Consider the following 12,428-nt stretch of genomic DNA (forward strand, 5'->3'; position numbering starts at 1 on the left):
AGAAACTCGTAAGAGGGCTAGTTAAGTGATGCAACAGAAGTGAAGTGCCTGATGTAATCAAAAGTGAATGGCTAAAAGAGGGTGTCATCAAGAATAATGACGCAAGAACTCAACCACGGAAGGCCCAAGTTTATTCTTGACAGCCAGATCCGGAAACGGATAGATGTTTAAGACAGGTCATTTGAAGGGCTCGGGACAATGGGGAGATATGAAATATAAAGGAAGGAGCTACAGTCTCAAAGGCCCATCACCAAATCGTCATATCATCTGGGCACACTTGGTGCATCCAACCAGCCACAGAGCTGGAGATGGAGCTATCGTGATAACGAGCCACGGGAATTGGCCCGAAGAAGAGCGTCCAAGACCGCGATCGGCCACGCCGCCTCTGGCATGGTTGGCCGTTATCACCCTCCATGAGGATGAAGTTGGTTTTCATTGCTCTAATCGGGCGACTAACAGGGCTGGTGAGCGACTGTTATCAGCGCCAGTGGACCTGGCGTCACTCCGCATTTTGAGCTCTGGCCAGTCACAGACAGTGAATGGGCCGCTTTCATGCAACGGGGCGTATCTTGTCCGTGGGTGAGTGCACTGTCCGCTGACTCGATCTGATCGAGTAAAAGATATGTTATCGACATGTGCTTCAGCGGCGTTTTGTCTGATAACCTTGATCCACTTATGGTTTGATCTTGCCCTGGATCTCGAAGCCGCGAGCTTCCCCTTTCCGTCACATGACTTTTCACGTGGGAGATCTCGACCTTCCCCCCGGCTTCGGAGTTCTTAACCTTTTCCGGAGATTAGATAGCTTACGAGAAAGATTTGGTTGTACGTAGTCTAGTAGTTAACAAGTAGAATTTATATTCCTATAATATACAGAACTACCCCTTATTCCACTTTCCAAACTTCATATAGTCGTCATACAGTGTCTTGAACATTGCCCGTCCTGAGATATCCAGCCCAGCATTCAGCGCTCGCATTGTATCACGTGACATCACGTCTAGCACCGAGTATAGCCCTGGTAAGAGGGCCGCCTTCACATCGGGATGAAGAGCACTGCGGAGAGAGCTCTGGGCATAATCCATAATCAAGTACTGTAGATATTGTCCTGCAATCTGCTTGGCCTTCTTTGTCTGGTCCGTCAGACCTTCATGCCCAGCACCCCCAGGCGTTGGACGTGAGACGGCAGAAACCGTCGGGTCACAGAGAGAAGTGAGAAGGCGAGTGAACTGTGTGGCATGCGCAGCATTCAGTTTGGAGAGCCAGTACGGTTGTTGCCCATGTCCCGTATCGGATTTGGTAGGTCGGCTACGTTTCTTGGCTCTAGCAAAGAGGCAGTGAAGTAACCGCTGCATGGCTAAAATGATTAGATGGAAACGGCCCCCCAGTTTTTGACGGTGAAGGCCCAACAGTAGACCCATTAGTCGGCACAAACGGGTATAAATCATCCCGGAAAACTCAGGATTGATATGGGGCCCTGCTTTTGAGGCGCATACAGCAATGCACGAGAGCAGGCTATCGACATTCCATTGAGAGATGCAGCGTGGGTGGCTGCGGAGGAAAACGTCTAAACACTCGGTAGCCAGGACAAATTCTTCAGGAGATTTACTGCGGTGCAGTGCATCGGTGATCTCGGTACAGACAAGGGACAACTCCTTTGCTTGATTGCTTTCCTTGTCCTCAGTGGGGGAAGCTGCTGCGACAGCTAGACCGGCAATGAGCAAATGGTATTCGGCATTTTTGCCAATGAATCCTAGTTGGCGAACTTCTCGAATAACCCGAGTCAGGGCTTCCGCGGACATAGACCGGAAGCGTTCAGTCATTGCCCGGATAAAAAGCTGTTGCTCCTCGCTATACATGTGCTGGATAGGAAGCGATTCGGCGTATTGTACAACGGGGGCGGTAGCGTTCTTTTCGGGCTTCTGTGTAGCCAAAACACGGCGCCTAATGAGTCTTCTTAAGGAAGACCCCGAGTCCACTGATTTCTCAACGTAGCTCTCGATCTTGGATAAGAATTTCTTCACTTCCCCGTGACCCATCGCTAGATCCTCAAAATCTTCTAGAGCGTCCAGGGTTTTAATCACAGTAATTGTTTCTTCCAATGGTTGCTTCTTGTAGTGATCTTTCGCCGAACGCAGATCAGCTACCACCAACCCAAACACTTTCTCGCGACTGGCGGCAAGTTCTGTGGTATCGATTGCATCTGCCAGTCGTTCCCTGTGTAGCCATAATTGGAACAGGGAGATCCGGAGAAGGAAGCATTCCATGGAGCTGCGATCAATTGACTGCAACTTGGACACTTTGCCTGATAGTTTGCGGTGCATCTTCTTGAACTGCTTGTGGCGCTCTCCCTCTGCTAGAAGAAGTAGCTTTGAAATCACTGCACGGTGGAGGAATCTAAATGCCTTCATGACCTCAAGATCAACATCCGTATCTTGGAGTGAGATTGATTTAGCAATAGTCCAAATCGGCTCCCAATTGCCAGTCAACTCCGCCGTTGACTTCGGCAAATCAGCCAATTTAGCCATCAGCGACAGGATCGCAACGGTAATGAAAGACGCTTGGTGCTGTTGTGATAGGACATTCTGCAACAAATCCAGAAGATCTCCCCTCTGGCGGCGGGTGATAAGAGGCGCTGGAATTCTTTGCATGCTCTCAATATAGAGCTTTCGGTTGGAAACGTCCACCTTCACTCGCTCGGACAGCACAGCAATCAAATCGTTCACGATGCTGGGAGCGTTCAGGAGGTATTCGTGGGATACAGTGCTAGCCCAGGATTGCAGGAAACGCGCGCCTGAAGAAAAATCCCCAAGAGATGATGAGGATGGCTGATATTGTGCCGCCGCCAAATAGAGGATGTGGGCAAACAGAGAACGTCGTACCTGAGGCTCAATTTGGGTCCAAAGGTTAGGGAGGCGAAGAAGGGTTAAGAAATACGCCAGAGATAGGACAGTTGGAGAGTCAAGGGATTTTAAACTGCCATTCCATGCTGAACCCATGGACTCGAGCGCATCTTTTTCAGTGATCGATCTCAACAGTTTGCTGACTTCTTTCATCAAGGACGAGAAATTGTCACGATTGCCGGTGCTAGGCGAGTAGTGCGTCATGATCGCAAGAACATATTTATATGCTTCAAAACATTCCAACCGCGCACTGAATATCTGCAGCAATTCATGATGTCGGCGTTTAACTGACGTTGCTGCTACACCAGCCAAGTTTATTAAGGGAATACCGAGACCGGTATCGGTTCTCTGCACATTATTCTCAATCAAACTGCGAAGCATTTTCCACAACCGCCACCCCCAGTGCAAAGACTGATCCGAAGAAAGTGCGGACGTAACTGATTCGATTGCAGACTTGAGATCATCGTTCGTCTCCGCGAGGTTCACGGGCCGTTTTCTGAATCCAGATTCAACAATCAGAAGCTGCGCGTAGGCTCCCCCGGAATGGGAAATTTTATTGTCATCGCTCCGAATCTCAGCCGCTGCTGCGTGTAATTGGGCAGAAGCAAGAGTTTGATTCAGAGGGTTGCGCATCAACTCGCTGTACGCGTCGCATAGGTCGTCATCTTCCCACACTGTAAAGAGGCTGAGATTGCTGTCGAGCATTCTTGCCTCTTCTATATCCGTCAGTTGCTGGTACCAGATTTCCATAAAAGTAGCAAGATCTCTGGCGCCCATGAACCCGCGTAACAGAGGAAGAACGATGCCACTCTTGATTATTTCATAGCTACCATCGGTAGAAGTGCCGGTTCGCCAGTGCAGCTTAATCTTGCTGAGTAAGGCTTCGAGGTACTTCTCGGAATCTGCAAGTCCGGAGTTTGGAAGAAAGATATCCGCACCCAGTTCAATAAGCAGTGCAATAAGGTTCCACTCGACCTGTGAAAGTTGGTCCTTGAGAAGACCGGTGTATGCCGCATGTGTAAGAAGCGTGTGTAATGATAGTTGCACACCTCGTTTAAGGGCTACACGAAATAGTTGCTCCAGAACTTTCACAAATTCGGGAAGAAATGCGGTTGCGCTCTCTGATTTCACATAGGAAAATGATAGCTCGGCAGCAGCAACAAACAGAGTTTCCAACCAAGCTGCTTCATCAGTTTTCCTTCGAAACGTGTCTCGAGGCACTGATCGTGACGCGATGTCAAAGAATTCTGGGATGAGGTCTGCCGCATTCCAGGAACCTTTCTTCGTAGTGTTCTCTTGGGCTTTAGTGGCACAAGACTGTGTTTGCAGCTCCACAGCACAGAGGATTGGTCGAAAAGTATCTGAAACTGGTTTGACCGAACTCCAATCAGGCTCACTAGCGGAATAGTCGATCCCTGAGCCACCTCTACTAAAGAAGGCTTCACGAGCAGGTAATACCACATGAAGAGCAATTAGGCGCTCAACTCCATTTAGTACGTGGACTTTCTCGTCCGTGTCAAGTTGAACAGCGTACACAGAATGGAGCAGCCTTAGAGCACGTTGGGCGCAATGAGAAGCAAACGATCCCTAGACAAAAGTTAGCATCCTCGTTCATATGCCTCGTTGAAAAATAATCCCGACATACATCACTGGATCCCTGGTCCGAGCTATCCTGACGATGAGACCTCCATTCCCAAACCTCCAAGAGCGCAGGGAGGACATAGAACAGATGTTGTAATTCTGTTGTTTTTCGCCCATTAGAAAAATGTGAAATCGCAAGGGATGCGAAATTGAATGATTTGCCGAGTGTGATCGCAACTGGCTGGGGGTCTCCTCTAAGAGCGTGTCTGAGGTGAGAGCGGCCGGTCTCATTAACATCGTTCGTTCGGTTGGCCAGCATGACGAAACTATACAAGCAATCCAGAAGGCGAGTAAAAGTCAAGAAACACGCATTCGGTGTCCTAGGTTGTTCATCAATGTCCATGGAATCTTTGTCATTCCCGGTTGCCCTCTTGCGCTTCGTGCCTTTCCTGCCAGATCCTTCATTCGCGCGCGAAGATTCACTTATAGTACGGCTGGATTCCGAGTCAGAAGTCGGCTGCTCGTTTATCCCATTCCCAAGGCCGATCACCACGTCGTCCGTCAGATCTGTGATCGTATAGTCGAGAATTCCAAAAAATTGATAATCCTTCAATGTCGATGCAAGTGTCTTAGGAGGAATAAGGTCGATGAGCTGCCGTAATAAAAGAAAGGATGCCGGCTCGACACGATAGTTTCTTCCAGCCTTCAGTTTCTTCAATAACCACCGCAGGACCCATTCTTCCTTCGGCGCAGCATGGATCGGGATATGAGGGGCTCGGTTGATCTCTGGATGGCTCGCGCATAACGACAAGTCTAATCCGATAATTTGGGCGGCCTCGTTGAGCTGGATTTCAGGCGGCGCCGTTCCCTTTTCGAGACGAAGGAGAGCCTCTTGCGAGGAGCGCGGACGCTATACCATCATGTTAGCACAGATTAGATACCTTCAAGAAAGTTTTCATAGTACGCACCTCCGGCAGCGAAGGCATCTTGACGGAAGCACAACGCGAACGCTCAAAAGACAAGCCGGGGACTGTGTCACTTTTGCTTCGTTCCTTTCCCCGAATCTACCGGGGACAAAGCCACATCGTCAAGCAGAGACATCCAACGATCACTGCCAGTGTTGTTTGTACTTTTGTACCTCTGCCGAAGAAAAAAAAGTGGAAAGACTGATAGCGGGCAGGACTAAGCCTAATTTTCCCGACCGCCTTCCTTCTTCTCCGGCGGAACCCAAGCTCGAAAACCGCCGCTCCCGAACCGATCTCCTTGACGTCTTGTTCCATACCGACTTATCCAATTCATTCGTTCCCGATCCTTTCTGCTGCTAATTGCACAAGGTACCTCGACCCGAACCTCAAATTGCTTGCGCATTCTAACCAGCAGACTTCTAGATCGATCACAATGGCCGACTCCAGCGACTCCCAGCCCATCGCCCGCTCGACCAAGCTCGTCAGTGAGGCCCTGCTCAACGAGAAGGTACCAAGCCCCTTCTATCCACGCCTGTCGTCATGATTCGACGACCCCGTTGGCCCACAGTATACTCAATTTTCACCCCCTGCGGGCATTCCAATCCGAGAACTGGTGGATTTTCTTGGACAACCGGCTAACACGTGCCCTTGTTTCACTCTAGTGGGATCGTGCCATCTCCTCCATGATCATTCGCTCCTCCCTGGGTCTGTCCTTCGGTGTTGTCTTTTCAGTGCTCCTGTTCAAGCGGAGAGCTTGGCCCGCTTGGGTTGGTCTGGGCTTCGGTGCCGGACGCGCTTGGGAAGAGGCCGACGGTATGTTCAGCCGAAATTGTGAACGAAGACAAACAGATTGGGCTCGCTAACATGAAGATTTAGCTTCATTCCGCCGGGGTGACTCCCCCGTGAGAGACGCTCTGCGTCGGTAAAGGGACTCGGGTATGCAGTCTGTGAATGTATGATACCTGTATAGCTGGACTGGGGACAGTGCATGGCGACAGCATGGTTCTTGATATAAAGTTTAGGAGAAATTCTAGACCTTGCTTTCTTACGCAATTTTAGGTGGTTCGTTTCTATTCCGTTCACACTACAAGATATTCGACCGTCAAGTCGAGTGTCTTGATTAGTTCACGTTGAAAGTATTTGTAAATTGTCGACAGTCAACCAACTATGTATCATTTTAAAGGCAGATACAAATCCGAGCCACGTAGAAGATCATCGTGCTCAAAACTTTGCACTCAATTGTAGCTGATCCAAGCGGAAATCGTGACGAAAATCAGCCACATGCAAATAGGTAAAAGTGGAGAGTAACAGGATACGCCTCGCTCTTTGCCAAACATAAGATGCAACATGAAAATGCGGGCCCAGAATAAACAGAAGACATGAAAAGAGAAATGACGAGTTGGATCTTTGGAACGAGTACTCAAAACATTCGCAAGAAAAACACGGCGGATAGCCGCGCATAAATCGTAGGCATGAAAATGAGAACCCGAGGGACAAGTAGGCCGGAGACAGAATATGGAAAAGGGAAATTGTACACAAACAGAAAAGCCAACAACTAACTCCAAAGTCTGATATGCAAGGGTATCAAGATCATGAATCATCCAAAGACATCCGACGTCGAGTACAATAGATACGGCAAAAGGCCTGGTGGGAATAAACCAAGGTGAAGGCTGAAACCTTATGGATTTCCGTGGGTTAAACAACCGAGGCAACTGCAGCTAGGGCCACATTGACAGTTACCGGCCTCACCAGCACAAGCACCCGGTAGGCCAATCTCATACTCATAGGTGTAATAGGCATCGGGAATCATAAGATGGTCCGCGGTAAAGGATTCAAGAGCCTGGGCTTCATGATCGTCATCCAATGTACTGCCATTGGTGCCACAACACTGTCCGGCGGGCGCCGGCGCGCTCTCAACGCTATCTTTTATATTGTTTTCGGATTCGGCGAGCGGATGGCCCATTTGCGGATCGTTGGCAGGGATCCCGTTGGATTGAGTTTCCTGGTGGCTGCTTTCATCCGCTGGGGTACCTGAGTCTTCTGCGATAATGCGTCCCATTTCCTGAACATGTTGCACGGTTACATCGTTATATGGATGATCAGGACATGCGAAGCAATTACAGTTAGGACCACAGTTGCAGCTACTGGAAGTGTCCCTAGCCTCCAGTGCGGAGTTGTGCTGAGCCGGATCGGGTGTGGTAACAGAGCCAGAATGTGGCATGGTGAGTTGTTCGAAACCAACGTCGGGGGGGTTGGCATAGTTTTTGGGCGAGATATGATGGGCGAATCCAGACATGTCGGGCTGGAAGCCATTGGTTGTCGCACCCACAGGCGAAAAATGGCCATCTACGCTTGGAAATCCTTGCCAAGTTGAGGGAGGGGCATTTTGCACGGGATAAGATGTCAGGGGAGACATAGTATATCCATTTGACATGACAGTGTTGGGTTCTGTCTTAACAACATTTGGATTCTCGCCCCGGGAATTGGAGCAGCAGGAGCCCCCAGCCCGCGTCGACATGGGGGCTTTAGGTTCCATAGGAGACTGGAAGACATCGGTGTGAAAAGTATTAGATGTAAGCCCATTACTCGAAATTCCGAGACCATTTGAGAAGTTGTTCGCGGTTGGGAAAGCGTTGGGATGCGGGAACGCTCCGTTAAGAGCGTTGTATGAATAGGCGGCGCCTGGCGCCTGTGGCGTATAAGGGCTCATGATTGGCTGGGTGCCATACTGGAGCCCCTGCTGATGAAATTCGGGTATAGAATGAAGGGCTCTGGTGACCTGTTCTGGTGCAGGTTTCACCTGTTTCTTGCTAGACTTCTGAATCTTGTTTGGACTAGGACTAGCACTGCTGCCGCTGGGGGCAGCAGTCAAATCTATGGGAAGCTGGGAGACCGCTGGAGTAGGCTTATTCTCGTCAAGCAGCATTTTATAAACTGGTCTGCATAGACAGCCCGAACCTATAAAGGATAAGGTAATCAGCTAAGACCGATCAGTCAAGTAGAACATATGCCCTTACCCTTTGGGATCGCAACCATGAAGGCGCCGAGCTTCTTACAGTTGCAACTACCTTCAACATGTGGACACTTAGACAGCGGACGTCCGGCCTTGCCAACACTAACCATAAGGCGATCGTAATGCGCGCATTTAGAAGAACGGTGGCCCCGGATGCATGGCTCACTGAATAACAGTCGCTTCATTAGCCCACTATACTTCCGACGAGTGCACACCGTAGGATGCTTACCATGACCACTTGACACCATTTTCATCGAAAGGCATGGTGAGTGTTGTCTGTCTAGTGCGAGGCGAGGGTTTCCAAAGAAACTTTGAGAGAAAAAAGATAGCCTAATGTTGTGGGGTGCTGATAGCACGCAATGCGGCAATCGGTTTACCCCACGACTAACACCAAGCCCTGAGAGAACAATGGGAAGGTCGCGAAGCGTTCGGTATTGAATATAGAAACAAAGAATCCTAGCAGTCCACTTAATATTCAATTATAAGGGCCGGGAAACGTCAATGAAATGGGCGACTAGCGTGCGACTCGGGGTGACAGATCCGGACAGAGGCGGAAGAGGATGAGGCCATCCAGACGGCGAAAGACGGAGGGGAGCTCGCAGATCAGAAAGAAGGCGGCAGATCAGACGAGTGAATGAAAGACCATGCGGGCTTGGGCTAAACCTCGTCGTACATCGAGCCATCCAACAAAAGGGCGCAAATGAAAGAGCTGCGAGCCAGCGACGCTGAAAGATGTAGTCCGGTAGGTAGCGGGGTTGGTCTCAATCAGGGTGGTCATTGAAAAAAGATACCCGCAACCGCTAATTGGCCGCCGAGGACTGTCCCTGGGTGCCTTGATGCCTGGCAGTTCCAGGCCGCATCGACCTTCCCGAACAAATTATCGGAGTCGGAGCTTCGAGCCGGCTCTCTCATAACTCATCGTCCTCGGTTTCGAGACACGGATGGCCTCGCTTGAAGCTGCTTTTTCATACTTGTTTTCGCCCACCTAGAAGCTGCTCTCCTCTGTCTCCACTCGTCTTGCAGCTGTTAATTCCCCGTTCCGCAGCCAATGACCTCCAATCACGACAGCCATGATATCCCCGAACAGCGACCCGACAGCAGGAGGGAGCCGCGCCGGGTACGGGACTTCTTTTCGGTGCCTGCTCCTGTAAAGCGCGTCTTTGATCGCTTTCCTTTGATCACGTACCCCGAGAATGACTTGCCATACCACGCCTGGTCAACGCGACGGGGAAACCAGTTATTTGTCTTCAGCGATGTCGCTGGAGCCCGTCGAGGGGCCCCTTCTTTCAACCCACAATGTCTTAAGTGGCAGGTATGCGAAGACTGGTTAGCATTTAGTGTTGTCCGGTAACTGACTTGATTCTGCCTTAATGAATAGGCCTACCTGAAATTCGTCGGAATTGACTTCGATCTCGTCCCCTCAAATAACCACGCATCCCCATCCGGCGTCCTCCCTTTCCTCCTCCCAGCTCTTCCAGTCGGTACCGGCACGCCGATTCCATCCGGTAAATTGCAGAAATGGGCCATTGAGGAGGTCCACTGTGAAGAGGAACAGCAATTGAACGTGCGCTTCGAAGTGTATTTATCGCTGCTGGACACCCGGATACGGAATGCTTGGGTAAGTCTAAGTCGCAATTCAACGAGCCGGAGACTTGACTAACATCCAGGTAGCTCTACCAACTCTACCTAAACCATAACAACTTCGAATCTGTTGCACAACGCCTCTATGTCAATCCGTCGAGTACCAATTTTGCCGTTCGATCCGTGCTAGCAGCACAGTTGCAGCAGGCTGCGCGAGATGAGCTTCTGAAGTCGTCAGCATACATTGATGCTAGTGCTTTAGAGGCCGAGGCTGCAGAAGCATTCGAAGCGCTCTCTACGTTACTCGGCGACAAAACTCACTTTTTCGACCGGCCAAATCCAGGACTGTTCGACGCTAGTGTGTTTGCTTATACGCATTTGATACTGGACCAAAAGATGGGGTGGAAATATAACAGACTGGAACAACTACTATCACAGCATGAAAATCTTGTCCGACATCGGGAAAGGCTACTAGGTTTCTTCTAGGCGAATTTCGGGCCAAGCGCGGGCGACCAGAAAACATATCAGTATCTGTACAATAACAATTTTGACCATTTAGCTTCCATACAACAAAATATAGTCCTACCACCCCGGCGCCGGCTGCCTAACAATCGACTGCATTGCTTACCACCTAGTCAACCCGCATCCTAAAGCAAAGGCCAAACCACACCGTAACACCCACCCACTTCTTCGCCCTTTCCCCCAGCCCCTCCACCATGGCCTCATCCACACTCCTCTCCCGTACTCTCTGCCCTCCCTCGTCCAGCGCCACAACCTCGAACCCAACCCGCTCTGCAGCAGCCATAACATCTTCAACCTTATGCGCATAACTTGTGGGCCTAATCTTCATCCCAGTCTTCACATCCACAAACCCAGCTTGGCTGATTGCCCCCATCTCAGCATGCATATTTGTCACAAGAAAATACCCGCCTGGTTTAATCAGCCTTGCAGCACCCTCAAAGAACTTGTCATCGGGAATATGTTCCAGCACAAGCGTAGAAATCAACCCAGATGCACCATCGCCTAACTGGGCCCGCAAAGGCTCAGATAGAGAGCCCAGACCCAATCCTGACTCAGAGGGCGCAAGTAAGTCATAAACATCTAGTGTAACCTTATCCCCATCCACAATCCCCAATTGCTCCCGAAGTGTCTCCTTAGCGACACCCAGCATGCTCGGCGACGCATCGAGTCCCATAATCCGGGCATCCTTGGGCGCTGATTTGGCCAGCTGCAGTGTATTCCGACCCGTACCGCAGCCCAGGTCTACTAATTTGAGTGATGGCTGGTGATTACCAGATTCTATTTCCGCCTTGGCCTGAGCCTGGGCTTGAACAAGGGCTAGAAACCGCGGGAGTAAACTCTTCATTTCAATTGTGTCGAGGGCTTGGAGGAAGTTTCCATCTGTATCGTAGACCTGTATTTCCGGTTTATTAGTTACTCGCCCATTGATCGTTGTTAAATGTAGAGGTTGGCAATAGTCATACCTCGGCCCACTTATCATAAGCCTCGACGGTATTGAGATATTTCACACGTTGACCATCTGATGTTGCTTCTTTGCCGTTTCGGTGGGCGAGAGCTTCCCGGATTGTCTGGGCCATGGTGGTAGTTTGCGTTGGTCCTATAGGATTTTGATGACAGATTTTGATCGCGGTGTATGTTGTGCTCCCGTCAGGATGCTGTACTTCGTTCCTCGGCTTCTCGGTCCACGAAGACGGTCTCTGTCTCGAACTGTGGCTCAATGAACCAAAGTATTTATAACTCGCTAAGTACGATACAGTATCGAGTAAATATTTCAAATCGAGTCCAGCAGAACAAATTTTTTTTCATATTGCAATAGCCGCGGCGAGCCCGTTCGTATGACTACTTTCTGCGATGTGTGGATGAGTCACAGGCACCACCGTTTTTTTACATAGTTAACTAGAATACCAAAACAGTTAAGCGAGACAGTAAAAGTGTTATTGTGGAATTAAAGTCGTAATATTTCACTTGACATTATCATTTGGGCCGTGTAGTCCGGACCGAATATAAGAAAGACGCGAGAGCATTACGGCTGGCACATGAGACATCAGAAGGAAAAGTCGCTTTGGAGATAGCCCAGGTTCGGCAAAGACGCTGGCTTGACAGAAAGAAAGGAAAATAAGGAAAGACACTTAGGTGGTGAAGTGATTGAACGGTAAAGAGTATAAAAGAATAAGGAAAATAATATAAAAGAAAAAAGGAAAGCGTAGGATAAATGGAATCCAGTATAATAAAGAAAGAGAAAGTCAATTGGTCGCCGTGCCAGCCGGGGAGAATGTAAGAAGAGGGAAAAGAAGAAGCAAAAGCATCAGGCAAGGTGAGAGCGAGACGTAGCCCCGTAATCGTACGCACACCATCGCTCAATAAAATCGT

General features: G+C 49.7%; 5 protein-coding genes across 5 annotated transcripts; 2 read left to right on the plus strand and 3 right to left on the minus strand.

Annotated features, from left to right (window-relative positions):
* Nucleotides 1-875: 875 nt before the first annotated feature.
* On the minus strand, nt 876-5,464 carry APUU_11365A (ribosome biogenesis protein URB2; the record flags this gene model as incomplete). The annotated part of the gene is made up of 3 exons (XM_041697447.1): nt 876-4,484; nt 4,543-5,388; nt 5,447-5,464. The coding sequence occupies 3 exons, from the start codon at nt 5,462-5,464 to the stop codon at nt 876-878; spliced, it is 4,473 nt and encodes a 1,490-aa protein (XP_041550731.1).
* Nucleotides 5,465-5,876: 412 nt separating this feature from the next.
* On the plus strand, nt 5,877-6,369 carry APUU_11366S (MICOS complex subunit MIC10; the record flags this gene model as incomplete). The annotated part of the gene is made up of 3 exons (XM_041697448.1): nt 5,877-5,951; nt 6,106-6,256; nt 6,320-6,369. 3 exons carry the CDS (start codon nt 5,877-5,879, stop codon nt 6,367-6,369), a joined length of 276 nt encoding a protein of 91 aa, XP_041550732.1.
* A 752-nt stretch (nt 6,370-7,121) lies between these two features.
* Nucleotides 7,122-8,720, minus strand: mac1 (putative copper-activated transcription factor GRISEA; the record flags this gene model as incomplete). Its single annotated transcript, XM_041697449.1, has 3 exons — nt 7,122-8,401; nt 8,461-8,621; nt 8,686-8,720. 3 exons carry the CDS (start codon nt 8,718-8,720, stop codon nt 7,122-7,124), a joined length of 1,476 nt encoding a protein of 491 aa, XP_041550733.1.
* A 784-nt stretch (nt 8,721-9,504) lies between these two features.
* On the plus strand, nt 9,505-10,523 carry APUU_11368S (putative mitochondrial outer membrane protein (Sam35); the record flags this gene model as incomplete). Its single annotated transcript, XM_041697450.1, has 3 exons — nt 9,505-9,768; nt 9,835-10,074; nt 10,128-10,523. The coding sequence occupies 3 exons, from the start codon at nt 9,505-9,507 to the stop codon at nt 10,521-10,523; spliced, it is 900 nt and encodes a 299-aa protein (XP_041550734.1).
* Nucleotides 10,524-10,668: 145 nt separating this feature from the next.
* Nucleotides 10,669-11,635, minus strand: APUU_11369A (class I SAM-dependent DNA methyltransferase; the record flags this gene model as incomplete). The annotated part of the gene is made up of 2 exons (XM_041697451.1): nt 10,669-11,451; nt 11,522-11,635. 2 exons carry the CDS (start codon nt 11,633-11,635, stop codon nt 10,669-10,671), a joined length of 897 nt encoding a protein of 298 aa, XP_041550735.1.
* Nucleotides 11,636-12,428: the final 793 nt, after the last annotated feature.

Source organism: Aspergillus puulaauensis, chromosome 1 (genome assembly GCF_016861865.1).
Source record: "Aspergillus puulaauensis MK2 DNA, chromosome 1, nearly complete sequence".
NCBI lineage: Eukaryota > Fungi > Ascomycota > Eurotiomycetes > Eurotiales > Aspergillaceae > Aspergillus > Aspergillus puulaauensis.